Source organism: Sardina pilchardus, chromosome 8, assembly GCF_963854185.1.
Source record: "Sardina pilchardus chromosome 8, fSarPil1.1, whole genome shotgun sequence".
Classification (NCBI taxonomy): Eukaryota; Metazoa; Chordata; class Actinopteri; order Clupeiformes; family Clupeidae; genus Sardina; species Sardina pilchardus.
Window position 1 is genome coordinate 5,849,119 of NC_085001.1, and position 21,154 is coordinate 5,870,272.

The 21,154-nt window shown below is 44.0% G+C and overlaps 1 protein-coding gene across 1 annotated transcript in view; it reads left to right on the forward strand.

The window, feature by feature from the left end:
- The window catches only part of susd2 (sushi domain containing 2), a 21,811-nt gene extending 926 nt beyond the window's left edge, over nucleotides 1-20,885 (forward strand). The window contains exons 3-16 of the mRNA XM_062542486.1: nucleotides 561-706; nucleotides 948-1,115; nucleotides 2,511-2,685; nucleotides 3,710-3,911; nucleotides 4,151-4,236; nucleotides 4,389-4,657; nucleotides 4,976-5,119; nucleotides 5,732-5,890; nucleotides 6,106-6,357; nucleotides 8,491-8,772; nucleotides 9,444-9,620; nucleotides 16,952-17,048; nucleotides 20,249-20,359; nucleotides 20,797-20,885. Coding sequence (XP_062398470.1) covers nucleotides 561-706; nucleotides 948-1,115; nucleotides 2,511-2,685; nucleotides 3,710-3,911; nucleotides 4,151-4,236; nucleotides 4,389-4,657; nucleotides 4,976-5,119; nucleotides 5,732-5,890; nucleotides 6,106-6,357; nucleotides 8,491-8,772; nucleotides 9,444-9,620; nucleotides 16,952-17,048; nucleotides 20,249-20,297 — 2,206 coding nt within the window. The 3' untranslated portion in view covers nucleotides 20,298-20,359; nucleotides 20,797-20,885. The remainder of the gene's footprint in view (nucleotides 1-560; nucleotides 707-947; nucleotides 1,116-2,510; nucleotides 2,686-3,709; nucleotides 3,912-4,150; nucleotides 4,237-4,388; nucleotides 4,658-4,975; nucleotides 5,120-5,731; nucleotides 5,891-6,105; nucleotides 6,358-8,490; nucleotides 8,773-9,443; nucleotides 9,621-16,951; nucleotides 17,049-20,248; nucleotides 20,360-20,796) is intronic.
- Nucleotides 20,886-21,154: the final 269 nt, after the last annotated feature.

Consider the following 21,154-nt stretch of genomic DNA (forward strand, 5'->3'; position numbering starts at 1 on the left):
ACTGTATATGATGCAAGCATATACTGTAAATCGGCACTTTGACATTCCATACCTGTTACAGTTTTACACAAATTGGTGAATGATTATTTCCAAATGTGTTTGCATAACTGTAAGCATCATTTCCACAAATTATAAACTGCAAAAAATCAGCTCGGCGCTCAGGTGGATATAGGCTCGTTCATATACGGTGCTCTTGGGGTAGGGAATTTTCAATGGAGCAAAAAAAGCAGGTCCAAGGCACTCAATATCAAAAGGAAAAAAGGAAGTTAAAAAGCCTTTATTGAGTATGGCTTGACCTGCTTTTTTTGCTCCATTTCCACAAACTACTTGAATGCAGTATGAACATTTTCCACTTTTGACATTCAGTAAATGTTCATTTTACATTGTCTGATAGTCGATTCAAAGTGTCTAAGTTTTGTTTGCATTAAAGCCTATCATTTCTATAACCCATCTATAGTACATATTTGAAGAGGACTGCATTGAATATTCTGATGGAACTTTACTGTATATCAGATAACATGGTCTAAATTGCAGTGCCATGTTTGTCCCTTTCACTATAGGTTTAAACCCTCGACTGAGACAGAGGGGTACGTGGACGAAGTTGGTGTCGGCCACTGCATTTCTCCCCTACTCTATGTGACGGGGTGGATCCCATTTGAGGTTTTTATCAATGGAGTTCCCAAGGCATGGGGAACTTGGCTATCAGGTTGACACAAACATAGTATTTCCTTTTTTTCATAATGAAGTTGTAATGTCAAACTTCTCCTAACCTCATTGACACAATGATAATACTTGAATCAGTACTTCTTGACAGTAATTATGTACTTACTATGTGAGAGTGCATTTTATATTTTTTTCTTTTTCTATATTTATCAGACATGAGTAGATGCTTCATCAGAAATGCTAATTAGCAGACAATATTTTCCTGCCTTGTTCTTCCCATACAGTCCACCACAGCAAGCTAGACGCAAAGTTTAAAATCACACTAGTCAATGCCACTCAATGGCAGTACTATGGCACCCCAGACGTGGGAGGAACCCTGCGCATGACGTGGAACTCCTCTCTTATCAATGCTGAGAAGGTCAGCGTGGAACTATGGGGCTACAATGAGACAGGTGAGGTACAGACGTCGCCCCTTAAGAGGCACAGAGAGCTTTTCACATGATGATTCTCACTATCACCAAGACTCAGGAGAGACTGAATGCCTTGGACAGTCAGTTGCAAAGAGACTGATGGCTGTGCCAGCTAACTTTAATCGGGAACTCATTGGGAAATTTCATGGCTTGGAGATGTTATTGGTATTTTTTTTTTTTTTTTTTTGATATGCTTAAGTGTCAGATACACAGTTGCGGAGATGAGGTTTAATCAGGCTGTAGATGTTTTGAGCATGTACATTAGAGGCTACTGCAGCAAAATGCACAAGGTTTGCTTGAGGATCATGTCTGATCAGCACTGATTTTAGAGATTGGATATGCGTGCTTTGCTTGTTTTTTATGGATGAGCATAAAACCATGTGCTTAGAGGTTAGAAATAATCTTGTTTTGCACTTTCTCATAAAATGGAGTTCTAAATTGATGTTGAAGTCCCTATCCCCACCCCACTGCTTGTTTGGGAGGGGGTTGTAATAGTGTTCTACAGTATGAGCCAAGGGTGGTCCAGGTTAGAGCTTATAGCTTTACAACACTAGTAAAGCAAGAACAGTTCAAGGTTCAGTATGTACTCTGTTGTAAAGATGCGCGATATGTCCACACTTTAGTATAGGTAAGGCATGGCATGTTTATTTCTATAAGACATTTCATACATAGAGCGAGGCAATTCAATGCACTGTACATATTGCACATCATTGTGTAGTGCAGGGTCACACATAGCTTGATTAGTCTGCCTATACATACTATACAATGCTCAGATTGATAACAAACTAACAACAAATAATGGTTATTGTTGGTTAGGGGTTGGACTCGGTTAAAATGATACAACAGTTTTACAAACTGAACTTGAATTTTAACAGATGATCTCTGTGAGCAGACTGTCGTACGGGGTCTTCAACCTTTTTTCCTCCAAGAGCTACTTTGACAAAAAAAGTACTTTAACAGAGTAAATACTGTAGCTGTGCAGCCAGATGATATAATCAAGGGTAACGTTCAGGCTTCTGCAAAACAGGAGTGAGTAGTAAGGCGACAATTTTCTTAATAAAGGCTACTCCGAATGGTGGAAACACATAGTTTATTTTACTGTCTATGGACAAAAATAAGCGCTTCTGAAAGCCCTTGGACTCAGAAAGAGAATTATCCGCCCATTATTGCATTAGGCTATATATGACTTAATACCTAATAGACTATCCTTACAGAAATGATATACTCCAGATGTAGGTAAGATGGAGTTGCACATTGATCTTTAGCAATCTATACATTTCAAATACCTGCATCTGCGCCAGTAGTCTTATAAGCTTTGTATTGACTGAATAAAATGTATTTGATGGTGTAGAGTAACACACCTTCTACCGCATTCAGGTGAGCAGTACAGTGAGTCCTGGACAGCTGAGTGGCAGTATTTGTACTCAGTGGAGAAGGCTGTCCCCAACACTGGGGCCTTCAGCTTCCAGCCCAACCCAGCCACTGACCCCCACTGGAGGTGGGAGATGGGATCCATGAGGGTCAGCCCCGGCTCACTCACCGGCGGACAGAAGTAGGTCAACAGCTCGCCTCCTCCGCATGGGAATGACTTTATATGTAACAGTTTAGTGGTAGTGTGACATACTGTTCAAAAGTTATTTAGAGTCATCTAGAAACGTCCTTGTTTTCATCAAAAAACATTTTTTTTTTTTTTTTTTTACATGCAACTGATCGCAGCTGTCACTATGCATTTGTCATTCATATAATGGAGTGAAATGGAAATGCAGTATCTAAGTGACCACAAACTTTTGAACAGCAGTGTTGCTCAAGGTTATCACAGACCAGTTGTCTGATTGTCCATACAAAACAGTATTCATACTGTGCATTTTGTTGGTTGATTTGTGATTATTTATTACTCCTTCCTTGCTTACTTAATAATGGTTGTTCTGCTTCCTCTGTGCTCCCCCAGCCCGTACAAAGATGTACAAATCTAATTTCTAATACAGTGTAATATAATATGATACAGAACAGAAGGTTATTGAATCTCAAGTGTGTGTCTTCATCGAAATGTTAGTGTTTTGCTGCACTGTTCAGAAATGAAAGGGAGAAAAATCAACTTTAATATCAATGTCCTGACCAGTCCACGGCTGAAGTGCCCTTGAGCAAGGCACCTAACCCCTCACTGCTCCCCGAGCGCCGCTGGTTGGGCAGGCAGCTCACTGCTCCGGGTTAATGTGTGATTCACCTCACTAGCCCCGTTTATACTATGGGCCATTGGCCCAGGAACTTAAGAGTTCTCGGTGCGTTTATATGGCTCTGGCCCTGACCATTGAGGTGGGCTTGTTGTCAGGGCAATAGTTCCAGGTTAAGCCCCGTTTAAGCCCAGCCCCGTCTAGTATAAACTCCTACCTGGGCTGGGCTTAAGTTCCAGCACCGGGTTCAGCCCTTAGTATAAACGGGGCTACTGTGTGTTCACTGTGTGCTGTACAGTATGTGTTCACTAATTCGGTTAAATTGGGTTAAATGCAGAGAAACAAATTTCCCTCATGGGATCAAAAAAATATATATTCTATTCTTTTCTATTCATATTCTGACAGGGATGTGAACGCCTTATGGAGTGGGGCTCACGCTCTGGCCTGGCACTTGGAGCAGGCCTTCAGGGCCGACTCGGCCAAGTGGGCCACTGCTAAGTGCCTGACCTGGGACACCATGGAGGAGCGCCTGCCCGACTTCCTGTCTGAGATCCCAGACTGCCCCTGCACCCTCGCCCAGGCCAGGGCAGACACGGGCAGATTCCACGTACGTACGTGTTGCTATCTCAACGTGCCATTCAGATAAACAGATAAGATGTGAATTCTATTCACGTAATGTCTTAATGGTGTAGGTGGCCATTCTAATCAAAACACTAAAGGAGTGTCAAATCTAGTCAGTAATAACACCTCATCATGTCTGATTTAATTTTACGTTTAAGTCACTTGGTGAATTTTCCTGTTAAGTGACACGTGGCACGTTAAACAGACTTGTTCTGGTTTGAACAGACTGACTACGGCTGTGACATTGAGAAAGGGAGTAAATGCACGTATCACCCAGGAAGTGTCCACTGTGTCAGAGCCATACAGGCCAGGTATGCTGTCCCATGACTCATAGAACATAGCGCATTAAAGCATTACTCTCTCAAAACATTTTCCTATTCACTAATACTAACACATCGATAGTGTGTTAGTTCTTATTACATACCTTGTCTTTATTGTCATGTCTTTTATGTCCTACTGTAAGCCCTAAATATGGAGCAGGTCAGCAGTGTTGCTATGACAACACAGGTGCCCAGGTGTTGACAGGTGACTCCATCGGGGGCAGTACGCCTGACAGGGGGCACGATTGGGGTGCCCCGCCTTACGGTAAGCCCCCGCGGATACCAGGCCTCTCGCACTGGAAGTACGACGTGCTCAGCTTCTACTATTGCTGCCTGTGGTCAGATAACTGCCAGTACTACTTCAAGCACAGGCCATCCAGTGACTGCAGGACCTACAAGCCTCCCAAAGCTGGTGAGAAACACGTGCATGTAACAGGCTCAAAAGCTGAGCCCGACACTACTAGTGATAAATATCGACAGAAACCACAAGAATATTACTCTAGAACTGCAAGCACATTTCAGCACACATGACAGGCAGGGTGAAAACTGTCCCCTTCAATGAGTAACAGTAGATTCACATCATCCCATGTAAATAAAACAGTAAAAAAAAAAAGAAAATTCAGACGAGTTTGGATCCTTATCAATCATATTTGCCTCTGAATGAGCTGTACTCCTGGTCTGTGGCACAGTAGCTTACGGAGGTTCTCCTCTGACCTTCATCTCCGTACAGGCACTGTCCTCGGTGACCCTCATTTCATTACATTCGGTGGCGCCACCTACACCTTCAACGGCAGAGGGGAGTACTACCTGCTGGCCTGCCCAGAAAAAGGCCTGTTTGTTCAGGGCAGGACGGAGCCGGTGAAACTGGAGAACGGTGGGTCCCTCTCGTTCCAGTCAAAGAGGTGGGAGTTTTCCCGTAAGCCCCACGGCTCTCTGGGGGCCCTGGGCCCTTTGTGTGGCCTCTGCTGTGAGCCATAAAAGTACCCAGTGAAAGAGCAGAGAAGTTGGAGTTGGGGTAGGGTGTAGGGTGGGGGAGGATAAAGCTCATAGTCGTGTTACACAATAGTAATCGCTCTGTGTTTGGCATGGGAGAGGTGAGTTAGTCCTCTAGACACAAGATGTGTTACTTTTCATCCTGTTGTTTGATTAATGACCAACCATGATGTCATTTATTCATCCTGACAGAATACACCTTTGTTGTAGCCAAAAAAGCTGTAGCTGTGTGTGACTGTAAAATGAATAGGGCTTAAATATTATAATTTTATCTAAATATAGATAGACAGATATTACATTTAATATCAGTAATAAGTACAGGTTATTTCAGTGTGACCATTAGCTTGGCAGAGCCGGGGTTTTTTTTTACTTCAATTGAAACTTGCAAGAGATGATATAGAAAGCAGTCTGCATCGATTTTATTGGGAATCCTGCCTTGTTAAGACCTATAGTGTATACATACGTACTGTATGTATTGTATTTTGCCCCTCAGGTTCCCTAATCCAGGCCACCACACTATCCTCTGTGGCCATGAGGGAGAACAGCTCTGATGTCATTGAGGTGCGACTCGCCGCGCGTGCTAACACCTTGGAGGTACTGAGGAACCAGCAGGTTCTTTCTTTCTCAGAGCAGAGCTGGATGGACCTCCAAGGTGAGAACACGGAACCCTGATTTATAGAGCCAGACTTTACATGCTAACACTGTGCTTACATATGGGATTGCACTAAGTAGCTCATGCTTAACAGGTGTCAACGTGTACGTCCAATTAAGGGTAGGATTTGGTATATGGTCAGTATAACATGTCAATAAACACTTACATGATGACATATACCTGAAGAAAACCTCACATGATTTGTTCGGTTCTAGGTGTATTTGTGTTCTCGTCCACGGCGGGGAACGTGACCGTGATGTTCCCCTCAGGGGCGGGGGTGGAGGTGCGGGCCCGAGAGGGAGCCATGGCGACCACCGTGCTCTTGCCCCTGGAGTTCACCAACCACACACGAGGCCTTCTGGGCAGCTTGACCGACGAGCCTGACCATGTCCTCGTCTCCAGTGATGGAGAGCACTTCGATGCCAGTCAGAGCACACCTGAGGATCTCTTTCGTTTTGGCTCAACCTGTGAGTACGGTATACCAGCAAGTCACGCAAGCTTCTCTACTAAACTAAACTCCGTGGACTTGCGTCACAAAGTCAAGAAACAAAGCCAAAGATTTCAATGTACTGTGTGAGATGATTGAACTCCGTAGGTGAATCCCATGTGTGTTCCTGGACTCAGTAGAGAGAGTAGAGCACGATCAGAGGAAATGGACCTTCTCCTCCCCCTCCATGAAGATATGGTGCACTTCAGAACAGTGTGTCAACCCTCCTTAGGGACTTGTGTTATTCATACTTGTGGTAATGTTCAGTCATGAGGCCATGGTGAATAGGCCTGCAAAGGATGCATAGCAATGCTGCAGTGCTCGAGGCCGATTCCAAACCTCTGTTTAGTATTTCCATGTTGTAATTCCCTCAAAGCAGTATATTTTTGTTTTTTTGTGGCAATCTGTTGTCAATTACAGCTGTTTTTATTGGCCATCATAAATATCTCAGCTCGTTTGGACGTGGGAGCGATAAGGGGTGTCCAGAATCACTCCCCGAGTGTGAACGGCGCCCTCATTTTGTCATTCCTCACCACTGGGAGGATTTGCCTGACAGCCATCGATACCAGAAAACACATGTTTAGAGTTAGATGAGCACACACACACGACAAAGTGGGGAGGGGGGGCAGCGAGAGATAGAAAGAGAGAGAGAGAGAGAGAGAGAGAGAGAGAGAGAGAGAGAGAGAGGGGGGGGGGGGGGGGGGGGGGGGGAGTAATCCTCTGACTTCCCTCCTCAGTCTTTGAGATTGTTATTGTATCTTTTAATTCGTCTCAATTGCTCCGGCTGGGAAAGCGTAGAAGCATGTGTTTGGGACCTGTTACAGTCAGTCACAGAGACCAGCTAGCACTGGTTTAGATTAGATTAGATCAAAAACACAGTCCCTTTTAATGGACTCTATAATCGTCCCCTGATACAGTAATTCTGAATTGTGGAATATGTCGTTATTTGACGGTATTCTAAAACATTTTTCCATTGAGGTATTTGCTTGTCCAAATCCATCTGTGATGAGGCCTTGACAGAGTTTGAAGCTCACATCAGCTAGCACAGCTCTGTGGTGAGGTGGTTAGGGTACATGGATTTAATCTGGAGATTTATCTGGCTCAAACCTGCAGGGATGGCTTTTTTCTTACTTCACCAGAGTATCCATCATTCTTGTGTCCTGACATACTGTATTTACATTTTATTAAGCTAATGCTTTAATTCAAAGCAAATTACTATTTACACAGTGGCACAGCTGGTTGCAGACCCCGCACCTTATTCTACCATAGACCTCTGAAGTTCGTCTTCAAAAAAGCTACCATCTTTGCCCATATAAGGAAGTCCGGTATCTTGCGTCTTTTTATATGGGAAAATAACAAGGGGATTTTGAATTATCGCACCTGTTACCGTAATTTCCCATTTATTGTATATTAGCCAAGGCTTATACATTGATTTTGCTAAATGTCTTCAGCTATGAGGTTAATATACGGGGACAGTTAATATGGCATTAATGTGGTTTTGTTTTTTTTAACTTGCATAAAGCACTATCCAGCTTATACACAGTCCAGCTAATACACAGGAAATTACTATAAACTCTCGCAGGGACGAAAACATTGGAAATGCAGATGTTTTGCTCTACACACTTTCGTCCTCTGCTTTCAAGTGGATACTGTGACCTTCTACTGAACATGTTAAGACAGCAAACTTTGATTTTTGCTACCCACAGTTAACTTGCAATGCAACTTTCCAAATGTAGCTTTAGGTAATTTTTTTGGGCGAACATTAGAGGTCTAAAGTCTGACCCGGGTAATTTCCTGACCCCACCCCACATCTCCATTCACTCTCTCAACTGTCCTGTCAAATTAAAAGCATAAAAACAAACAAACAATAATGCAAATGATAAAAAACATTAGAGTTACCGTGCAGAGGAGACCTTAGACAGTCATTACTATTTCCATTTCATTGTGATGGTGGTCAGTGCTCTTGTGTTCTTATTCTGTTTGTTTGTGTTTACAAATTCTGTTTGTTTGTTTGTTTGTTTACTAATTCTGTTTGTTTGTTTGTTTACTGATTCTGTTTTGTTTGATTATACAAACGAAAAGTTTTAATGAAACGTTCCATGTCCTGCTACAGGGGCCATATCCAACGAGTCCTCCCTGTTCACCTACGACTCGGCTCACCTGCAGGACTCCTACCTGAACTCCCCTGTGCACCATGACCCAGGCTTTGTTCCGCTGTTTTCTCTACCTGAGACTCCTGGCGACCCCCTGTTGAGTGACATGCTGAAGATGTGCTTTGGGGACGGGGTCAGCTTCTGCAAGTACGACACCCTGGCCACACGCAGTCTGAGGGTGGGCAATGCCACCATGAGCGCTGTCCAGAGCCACACTGCCCTGGTCAGAGACCTCAGGCCAGGTATGTCCACGACGGTGGTGGTAACAGTCCTGCCATGTATTGCTCCTGCCTGTGCACTTAACACAGGTGATAGAGCTAATGTGCTGCTCTACAGTGCCTACAGTAGCTGGAGAGAGCTGGGATCAACGGTTTATTGGGTTTCATAAATGGGACAGGGGATATGTAATATATGAGATATAAAAGCATACATAAAATGACCATGTAAAAGGACTTTTACTTTCTGAAGCCGGGTGTCCACCTATGGCTGTCATTGGTGGACTACAGGGGTGCTATAGGTTTGAGTCACTGCTTTTCAATGACTGGACAACCAAGCAATCCCAACCTTAAGCACAATGTTTTCTCCGAACACCCTTTCGCAACTGCACATTTAAAAGAATCACAGGGGTTAGGGTGTGAAACCACATAGCAAGCGTCTCTGTTGTGTACTACATGTTTTACAGCTTCCATTAGACTAGCTCTATTCATGGACACTATTCGTAAATCTGTCACAAACAAGAATGACAGGCAACTGTGCAGCATCCGGTCCAAGTCTATCTGGGATTCATTTGTATTTGAAAGTGAACTTGAGACAAACCCAAACCACTGACCATCATCACCACTAGCCAATCATGTCTAAAGCACATAAACGCACAACACGGTCCTCTGAGCATTCTCCTTCCTCTCCTCTGCAGTGGTGTCCTGTGGCTTCCTACCTGCCCCTGCTAGGGGTGAAAAGAAGGGGCAGGTGTACCTGGAGGGGGCCGAGCTGACATTCTCCTGCCCCTCGGGTCATATCCTGTTGGGCTCCCCAAAGCGCATCTGTGAGGAGAGTGGACAGTGGTTGGGCACAACAACCCACTGCGTTTCAGGTAACCACGGTGACTCTACAGATGGAGTGTTTTGGAATCTAGAATCGCCTTTCATCATCACTTTGATTTCATTGACATACTACACAGCAACAATTGACTACTTCAAAAAATGGTGCATATTATGATGTTATTAATAATTCCCTTAGATAATAGCTTATTTTAAAATTGTTTCAAGGAAAGTGCCGCTTAAAGCACAAGTGCAGTTGAAAGTATGAGCAGATATAGAAGGGCAAATAATGGCTCAGGAAGGAGCACAGATGTCCCGGGACAGGGCTATAGAGTCTCTGTGCCCGACGGCCTGTTGAAATGTCCTTCAGGGAGGTGCGCTGTAACTCTAGTGAAGTGTCAAACACTTTGAATTCTCTCGGAGCAGAAAAGTGCTGTACAAATACAGTCCATTTACCAAAACATGGCGAGCGGTTTGGCTCCCACACTTCGTGCACTCTGCAGCCAAACCCTTCACACAGTGTCTCACTGAGATTGAATGAATGACTGCTGACTGAAAACGCTGCTATGCAACATATCAGCCAGAAGAGGGCAGTGTTTTTCTCCCTAATAAACGACCGGCTCTGTCAGTTGGATCCGGGATTTTGCTGCAGAGGCCTGTCCTTGAATGCAATCCTCTCCACTGCCTGCCTTAGGCCACAGGCTGAAAAAAACAAGCCTTGGTATTTGCCTACATTCTCAACTGTATTAGTATATCATAAACTTTCCCTCAAGTCGTCAAGAGGAAAAGTAGGGTGAAACTCTAACATTGCATGTGTAACTCTTTCTCACATGTCAACTGAGCAAACTGTCACGCATCCATCTATTGTACAGTTATTTTCTTATGATAGTACGAGGACTCCCACCTATATGCCAAAATGAAATAGGCATAAGAATGAGAATGGGTTGAGAGTAGGTAAAGTAAAGTGCATAATCTGAACACACATACACATACACATACACACACACACACACACACACACACACACACACACACACACACACACACACACAGATGCTAACACAGACTCACAGAAAGACGCAGAATCATTGCCCCACATTAATTAGAAGTGGCCATTGACTGTGAGACCGTATTACACAACAATATCATGCACATCAGTCATCGCAGATATCGACGATGACTAACCTCTCTGAGATCCATACACTCACAGGGCTTCTAATAAACACAGTCTCTCTCTCTCATACACACACACACACACACACACACACACACACACACTTCCTGTTCAACCAGTGGATTGAGCGCAGGTGTCGCATCAAAGCTGCTGACAGACACATTACTGAGTAATGACTGCTTGGCTGACATCTCTACCTTTTATCTTTGTTGCAGAACGTGCTGTGTTTGTCTTGGCAAGCTCAGCCCTATTCTCTTCAAAGACTTTATGAGAACACCATGCCTCATTAAGCTAGATTTGAAGCACAAATGTCACTATGGCTATATCAACAATATTAGGCATCACAATAGATAGCAATACTATATAATGCCTAAAATATGGTATCATAATATACAATGCAATGTGTTATAAACGTGCTACAGAAAGCTGAGCTGGTGTACCTTGGTAATGATTGATTAGGATTTGACATTCAGGAATAGCTCTCATTCCTTCACACGTCTTTGTTATGATTAATGCAGTGCACCTTGACTTGAGACATCTTGGTATTCTGTGCTGTTACTGTCAATCAACTTAATTTAAGTATGTAGCAGGTGCCTTGGAGGAATGCCTTGTCTGGTTGGTATACTGTACATCAAGCAGTTAGATGTAGGCTACAGTATGTATGTGAGAAATGTGTGTGGACACCTGTATGTACTGTACCATATGTTCCTGTTCCAAAGCAGAGCTACAAGCCAACGGTCTTATTCAGGCCTTATATTAGTCTTTAATTACATTTACATTTCTAATCACATCTCATTATACACCTGTGGCTTGTGTGGACACATACTGTACTCACGGTTTGTGTTCCTGTAACTGAACCGGAAGGGCAGAGTGTCACCTGCATCACAGTCATGTGTTGGGTGCGGCGGGAGCATGTTAGCTGTACTGAACACTGTGGTGGGTTAAGGCCACCTGCATCATGTTAGCTGTACTGAACACTGTGGTGGGTTAAGGCCATCGCTGAGCGTAATGTGGCGAGATGAAAAAGGACTCTGCTGCTGAAAAGATGATGCACTGTACTGTGTATGAGGAACTTACATTAAAAAAACAACCACAAATAACAACAGAAAAAAAACATTTCAGGTGAAGCCTGAGAATACCCATACAAATTTTATTCACCTTGTACGCTCACACATACAAGTAATTTGCTTCTGGTCAGTCACTTTAGCAATACAGTAATAGACAATTACCATACACTATGTGTACATACAGTATAGTGTGCACACACAAAACCATGTGTATAAGTGTATTCATTCACAAAACTTTTTGATTGGTTCCTATCTCCAGACACCTTGTAGTAGTGTAGTAGTAGTAATGTGTCAGCGGCTGCATGACAAATGGGGAGGATCTCATGCATGAGTTGCCAAGGTAATCCACCTTGATTCAGCACTGGCAGAGATGAGAGTTTCCCTCCTGTGCCATTTGACTTCCCTTTCCTGCTCATGGATCAGTGGTTATGGTCCATTCACTTATATGCCAAGGCACACGATAATGATTTTAAAAATATTGTAGAGTTATTCAGTGCGGAAAGCATAGCCTCAGGTCCCTCTTCGCTTTTTCTTCCTATTTTTTCTTTTTTTTGTGTCCTATACCCTTTCATTACCTCCCTACTCCCTTCATTTCTTTTTCTTTCTTTCTTTCTTTTTTCTTTCTTTCGTTCATCCAGTCATTCTGTCTTTTTGTTTTTCTCTCTCTTCTCCTTGTTCCTCCCAGGTCCTTGCCTTTCTTTCTGTCTGTCTGTCTTTCTTTCTTTCTTTCGTTCATCCAGTCTTTCTGTCTTCTTGCCTCCATGAGGTCTGCTGTAACAGGGCAGATGTGGGCTTGTATCTGCAGACAGCTGACGTGCAGCAGTGCAGCTGTGTGAACCCGTTCTGTCCGGGCCCCCTCTCTCTCTCTCTCTCTCTCTCTCTCTCTCTCTCTCTCTCTCTCTCTCTCTCTCTCCCTCTCTCTCTCTCTCTCTCTCTCTCTCTCTCTGTCTGTCTCTGTCTTCCTCCCCCCGGGCTGCAGGCCTGGTGCGTCCTCCGAGGTGAACGTGTGGGAGATAGCATCACACAAGGGCACTTATCGCGGCAGACCGTGAAGATTACACCAAATGAAGATAGCAGCACTGCCTTAAAGAGAGAAAAGAGATGGAGACAGACAGAAGCAAAAGCACTCTCTCCCCTATCACGTCCTCCTTCCCACGCTTCGCTCCTGCTCGCGTTCCTGCTCGCGTTCTTGCAAAAAGCCATTCAGAATGGAGCAATTTGCCATGAACTGGAGCGAAATCACTAATGGAAACAGAATGAAAAAAAACAAATGGCAAAAAGAAAACAAAATGTTCGTGCGGAAAGTGGCTGTCTTTAAAGTGTGCGCAGTGCGTAGATTCCCCATTAGATACCCTCTCACTCTCTCCACCTCTCTGCTAAGAGCCTGCATGTGGAGGCCAGGGGAAAACACAATGAGCCGATGGGTGTGAAGTGTGAATTCCTACTGTGTGTGTGTGTGTGTGTGTGTGTGTGTGTGTGTGTGTGTGTGTGTGTGTGTGTGTGTGTGTGTGTGTGTGTGTGTGTGTGTGTGTGTGTGTGTGTGTATGTGTATGTGTGTGTGTGTGTGTGTGTGTGTGTGTGTGTGTGTGTGTGTGTGTGTGTGTTTGAACAAGCAGGTGTGTGAAATCCTAGTGAATCAACTTTACACTCTGACTGAGCCGCCCCCACCATTATTATTGCGACCTAGAGAGGAAGAGTCCGCTTGGGTGTACAGTCCATTTATTTCCCTTTGTCTGGTCCTTCGGATCAGCCCAAGCACTCACACAAGTTCACTTTCCTTAAACATTTCCATTTCTCTTCACAGCGGTAGATCTGCTCCCGAAGGAGATATCAGAAGTCCTGACGTTCACCTCTCTCTCTCTCTCTCTCTCTCTTTCTCACTCTCTCTCTGCCTCTCTGTCTCTATCTCTGTCTCTCTGTATCTCTCTTTCTGTCTCTCTATCTCTCCACATGGCCTCCATTTCAAAATCAATTTCATGGCCACCAAGCTTTGATCTTCAGGAAGCACTTGACTTATCTGGCAGGATGTGCCTGGCAATTAACTTTTCTTCTGCCATGCTGATGTTCTTACCTGCAGATTGAATAGCGTAACTGTACTTTTTTGTTAAACCTGGTTATCCGTATCTCTGTCGTCTTCTGTCTATCTGTCTGCCTGCCTATCATTCTGTTGCTCTATCATTCCTTATGTCTATAGTTACATTTACATTTAGACATCTAGCTGACACTTTTATCCAAAACTACTTAAAAAGCGGGAGCAATCAAGAATGTTAGTGCAGCACTATAGTCACAAAGAATAGAATGTATATCATTAGGGTACGTTCACACTTAGCGTCTTTTTCTTACAAAAGAAGTTGTGCAGACCGTTTTTTCATCTTGGAAAAAACCCTGCCAGCGTTTTTATTCCAAAAGCAGCCGGAAGCGTTTTTTTATTGCGGTAGGCAAAGTGACTAACGTACGTGTGGACACAAAATATCTAGAAAGAAAAAAATGGGGTTGGCTATTGCTTTTGGCATGTTATGGCAAAGTTGTGAAGTCATGTCAAACATTTCCCAAAGCTCAGACACGTAAAACGAGTCTCTCGAACCGATGTTCCGTCACCTTCTCCATTTTTTACTTGTTGTCATGGGAAACCACAGGTCTCGTTAATCCGCTTGTGATTGGTCAGTTGTAAATAAGACATCATGACGTAAGGCGTTTTTTTCCGCTAGAAGTTGAACATTTCTCAACTTCGAGCTGCAGAAAAAGACAGTTGCAGTCGCGTTTAAAAAGAAGCCGGGGATTTTTTTGAAAAAACGGTCTACTCCATAGGGTTATAATGTAAAACGGACGGTAGGCAGTGTGAAAAAGAAGCTTAGTCTGAACGTACCCTTAAGTACTAGTCGTATAGAATAGAATGTTAGTGCAGCATTAAGTACTACTAGTCATAAGCCCTTTTTCTAATAAAAAGTTAATTCGCTTAAAGACAATGCGCATCAAAAAGTTAGTGCGACACCTGATGGAAAATTACTTACATCGCTGTAACATCGGTTTTGTCGTGATAAGTTCATTTGCTCGCCAGAGGTGGATTAAGGAGAGTTAAATCGATATACTGTAAATGTGGTGGAAAAGGTTTGGAGCGATATAGGTTACTGTGACGCCTGTTCAGAATGTTCACAAAGTTAGCGCTAAAATCTGAATTATGTTTCGCGCTTACAAGACGTTCACCTCACAATGGTGTACCATTCTGTCGTCACCGTGTTAAGGCGGGCTCAAGGACTTGGTACAGATAGAGCATTCTGATTGGACCGACTGACCCGGTGTTGGACGCAGGATTGGCCTTAACGGTGTGACGCTAGACCATCCCGCTAGGCAAAAAATATTTTTTGCTGCTAGGGTGCGTCTAGATTTCTAGGCTAGTACCATTCGCTACCTTTAATAAATTCGCTAGAAGTGTTCCATTCGCTACAACTGTTGATGGAAAACCATCTAGCACAGTAGAAAAAAATTTGCATTATCAGGGCTCTGATAACAGAATTTTGATGTGCTAGAATTGTTCAATTGAATGGAAAACCGTTTTAATGCGTCTTATATTGCTCAAAATTACATCAACTTATGGGTTAATTCGCTTGAAAATTTGATTGAATTTTGATCTTCCTTGAACTCACATAGCACTGAGCTGGGAGGACCCTTAGTCAAAACAGCAGCCATCTGTGGGCACAATCCACTTCTAAAGCCTTTGTCTTACTTGGAGTATTTAATGGATACACTTTACTGTAATGCATGGACTTGAAAATGTTCATTGTTCAGAACGCAGTTCTTGTCCCTGCCTGACCTGCTCGTCTGAGGAGGAATAGGGAACAGGTGTGTGTGTGTGTGTGTGTGTGTTTGTGTGTGTGTGTGTGTGTGTGTGTGTGTGTGTGTGTGTGTGTGTGTGTGTGTGTGTGTCTGTCTGTCTGTCTGTCTGTCTGTCTGTCTGTCTGTCTGTGTCTGTGTGTGTGTGTGTGTGTGTGTGTGCGTGTGTGTTGCGGGGGGGGGGGGGGGGGGGCAGTGGCATCCAAGCATAACGTGTTTAACCAAAGCGATCTCCAAATCACGAGAGTCTGTACTGACTAAACAGGAGATTAGGGGGAAGTTGGCACTCAGGGGGAAACACATCAGATCAGAGGCAGACCATGTGGCTCAGGAGGTGATGTCCACACACACACACTCTTTCCGTCAGTCTCTCTCTCTCACACACACACACACACACACACACACACACACACCTGCCTAAAAACCTTGATTGCTACTAAAAAAGATGCGGTCTAGAATCATTGTGGAGACCTAAAGAGCTTATAAATATTACAAGAACCATTTTGAGAGCTGTGATGGCAAATAAAGATGTTTCCACTGATTACTTATAAAGGGTATGAACAATTTTGGACACATTGTCTTACAACCGCTTGGCATGTGGCTGTGTGTTCAGTCAGAAGACACAAATCAACATCAAATCAATATTTGTCAGGGGTATGAATGTTTTTTTCTTAATACATAAACACTGTGTATGTGAGCCCTGGACAACTTGAATTTCCCCTTGGGGATCAATAAAGTATCTATCTATCTATCTATCTATCTATCTATCTATCTATCTACCTCACAGCAGTGAAGCACTGAAATGACTTTTTTACCTTTTATCTTCAGTAGGATGATCATTCCAGGCCAGCTCCTTCCTCATAGTCCGAGAAAGACAAACACACTCACACACACGTCTTTCATTTAGACCAACAGTGTCTAATTAGGCCTCCTCATGAGGCCTGTGTGTTTGTGCAAGGGCACCATACAGTAGAACAGATATGAACAGCAGATGAGACGGCCACTCGCACTCATGTGTTTAGTTTCTGCACACACACCGACAGACACAGACACATAGACACACACACACACACACACACACACACAGGCAGACAGAAAGACAGACAGACACACACACACAGACAGAAAGACAGACAGACAGACACACACAGACACAGACACAGACAGGCAGACACACGCGTACACACACACACGCAGACACAGACACAGACACAGACACAGACACAGACACAGACACAGACACACACTCATGTTTGTTTCAACTGACTCAACCCTTTGTTGTGTGGTGACTCAAGCTCTTTGTGTGTTGCAGACAACATGCAGGGGATCATACTGGCCTGTACAGGAGTCACGGCAGCCCTGCTCACTCTGGTCGCAGCCATCACCTTTTACAACCGCAAGCTCAACAGGTCAGTTTGGATCCACAACGGAGCTTCTTGTTCTGTGTGTCTGTGTGTGTGTGTGTGTGTGTGTGTGTGTGTGTGAAGAGTTCAGGTTCAAAACTATCTAAAGGCCACCTCTGTCAAAAATGACGTACTGTAACAATGGTGAGTGATTGCTCTCTAGTCTCTACACATAGTAGTGTGTGTATGAATGTGTATTCAGTGTGTATTGGGTGTTGAAGCTCCCCCTCACTCCCAATCACACCAAATGGGTTTTCATGAAACAATAAGAGGCTATAAAACACTCTAGTGGTCTCGTATAGCCCTTAGCTTCCAGAGGACATCAAAGGGGAGGTTCATTGATGGTGGGGCTTTTGGGAGCCTGGGGCTCAACCCAAAGTCACCTGAGCATGAGAGAGATGGACATGCCAATGGAGGCAAGGAGAGGCTGGCGGAACAACCACACACACACACGCACACACGTGCACGCACGCGCACGCGCACGGGCACACGCACACACACACCTGTTCCCCTCTCCAGGTCTTGGTTCTCCTGGTCAGAGGAACTGGTACTCCTACTCTGCTTATCCTTCTTCCTGTGTTTCTCTTGGAATGAAAACATATCTCCTTTCACATGCAGGTTAAGAGGCACACTAACCTGCATGAGTTAGTGACTGACTGAGGGCCACACGAGAGACAAAAGAGACACAAACACACACACACACACACACACACACACACTACCACCCTCTCTCTCATACACATATACAGAGACACACACCCTCTGCATACATACACACATACTGTACACACACTCTTTCTCTCATACAAAACTGATCGAGTTAAGTTCCATGGGGCCCGTGCACAAACACACAGGCTTCATGAGGAGGCCTAATGAGAGACTTGTGTGTGAGTGTGTTTGTTTCTCTCGGACAGTGAGGAAGGAGCTGGCCTGGGATGAGTAATACACACACATGTATTTATTTGGTAGATGCGTTTATCCAAAGAATCCACAGACATACTCTCTCTCTCTCACACACACACACACACACACACAGACACACACGACCAGGTGTAAACTATATACACCCATACAGAGCAGATATGTTGACTGCCTATGCTCCAACTTGTTTAATGTCCACACATCACATATCAAAGGCGGGCTGTGTAAAGTTTTAGTCAGTAATTAGTGTGCTGCGTGAGTGTCTGTTTCCAGGAGGGCAGCCGCACGCCACCAAATTGGAGACCCGGCATCCCCTGCAGATGCACACACACACACACACACACATCCCCTGCAGATGCACACACACACACACACACACACACATCCCCTGCAGATGCACACACACACACACACACACATCCCCTGCAGATGCCAGCACAACATTCCTGTGTCTGTGCAGTGCTGAAAACAAATGCACACATTCCCACATACACAGTCATTGAGACATATGTGCGCACACTCACACACACATGGGGGGAAAAAAATCTCTTTTTTTTGACATTGTGTTTTTCCCACTTGGAAAACTTTGCTGTTTTTATTGTCTTTGTTCAAAATTGAATGAAAATAATAGTTTAAAAAAGGAAGCATTCTTTGTCTCTCTCTCTCTTTCTCTCTCTCTCTCGCAAACAAACATATAAAGACACACACACATACATACACACACACACACACACACACACACACACACACACACACACACACACACACACACACACACATACACATATATTTAGGCTCTGTTCGAAACGGAAGGCAATTTCGCTGCCACCCTGGCTTATCACTCTAAACTTTGGCTAACACTACAGTGCACGATGTTAGCAAAAACCTAAACCTTAAACTAAACTAGTTTACGGAAGCTTGTAGTCTTACGGTAGAAAGTTCTTTGGCACGCGGCACAGATATCAGCCCACTGCTATCAGTGGTTACAGAAATGGTCCAATCAGATTGTACAGTGTCTATTTCTTGCTAGGTTTTGCTGCGCTTCTCCCCTGTCTAGCCCAGGCAGATGTATAGGGTACTTTCCAACACTTAGGGCTTTCCTCACACAGAGATACAAGGAAAGAGGAATTATTAAGCACTCTCTCTCTCTCTCTCTCTCTCTCTCTCACACATAGACACACACACACACACACACACACACACACACACACTCACACACACACACACACACACACACACATACACACTCTCCACTCAAAGCAAGCAAGCAAGCAAGCACCCCCATGGCTGTGTGCTCTGGGTGAGACATCAAAGTGCACAGGAGAGGCCCCTGAGAGGCAGCGCAGGTGCAGAGGCTGGCTGGGGGCTGTGGCTGGGGGTGGGGTGGGGTGGGGTGGGGTGGGTTGGGGTAGGCGGGAGAGTCCCTGACAGGGTGTGCCTCTGCAGTTGGGAAAATCCACGAGAAGGAGGAGGTGTGTGTGTGTGAGTGTGTGTGTGGGGGGGGGGGGGGGGGGGGGGGGGGGAGGGGTGATGAGAACGATGGAGGTTTTAATGGGATGAGCACACCTGTCTGGTTATGGTCACTGTGTGTGGGCAGAGGTATGGCGCAGGGGGGAGTTTGTATGCGTATGTATGTACATGTATGTGCGTCTGCATGTTGGATAGAGATGTGTATATCAACACCATAGACATATATACATTTAAGATTTGCTGGACTTAACACAATTTGCCTCAAATTCCTATGTCATTTGACTTATCATTGTTTTTCGGGCTCCTGGCTTTGAAAGTAGTCTGGTCACAACCCCGCATATGACATCACACCCACACTGCCAATATTATTTAACCCCTGACATCCTAGAGATCTTTTGGCAATATGTTTTAATAGACAAGTCATAACTACATTGGAGATATATATGAAAAAGCTTAGCTGTCCCACTTTACCCATTGTCCCACTTTACCCATGTTCACCCTATATCTATGATCAACACTATATCAGCTGTATCATGCTTAGTTCCTTTCTTAGTTTCCTTACTTGCGCAATAAGAACACCCTCACTTTGAACTGATAACACACATTTTGTAATTAGCAATTTAAACACAAAATGGAAGACATTGTTTTAGAGCACAGAAATTCAGTATGCGCTCTACATTGCTTCACAAGGAGTATGACCGGCCGCCTCGGCAGTCAGTCAACAAGGTGTCATTGTGTCTGTTTCAATAAGATTTGAACTTTGAACTCTGCTGCTGACCCATTTAACATTCATGATGATCGTCTTTCTTTTTCAGGGAAAGACAGGAGAGGCTGAAAGCAACAGTGGCTTTTAAACAAATGTAAAGTTCTGCTAAGTTGAATAGTGTTCATTTTTATGCTGTATGCTCATGTTGTCTGAAATGGTAATATGTGACCATTCATAGCGAAATCAGTTGTTTTGCGCACAACGTTATTTTGAGAAAATCAACAATAACAAACTTCCGGGTTAAAATGTTGAATTTCACGTTTTCGCATAATTCGACTGTATACAGTCTACAGTTTCATATCGTGAACGCATTTCACGGAAAAACATACGTTTTGACTGTTAAACCCGGCGAAGATTCAACATGTTTGCTGTCATTCCCGTTGTGCACGCGCCGCTTAAAAAGGTGATTTCTCCTCTTCTGGCATATCGTGACAGGAGAACCATGTCAACTTTGGATGCGGTTATCTTAGCGATAGTTTGTGTAATACCCTCGATATACATATCGTTGGAAAGCTTAGTTTATGGCCGTTCACGTGAGCACAATAACTTAATTTAATACATTTTACCGAAACGACTGGTTCCGCTTTACAGGGTCACATATGGTGTATGTGTAATGTTATGCAATACAAACAGCACTGCTATGTTAATCGGGCAATTTATTGGGGATGTCTTTAATTATCTCCCTCAACAATGGAATTCTCTTCTCTGATTGGCTGATGGGGTGGCCATTAACTTCGTATAACCTGCTACCTTTGAAGTAGTTCCTGTATCACACTTGAATATTAATTCGCCAAACTCGTTGTGAAGTTTAAATGAACAGTCACGTTGCATCCAAGCTGAAATACAGACGTGCAGAACCATAGTAACATTGTAGCATATGACGGAGGTGGATTGTAGCTAGTTGGATGCCATGTAGGCTATAAAAGTAGCGATCTTTCAAAGTTAAAGTTAATCA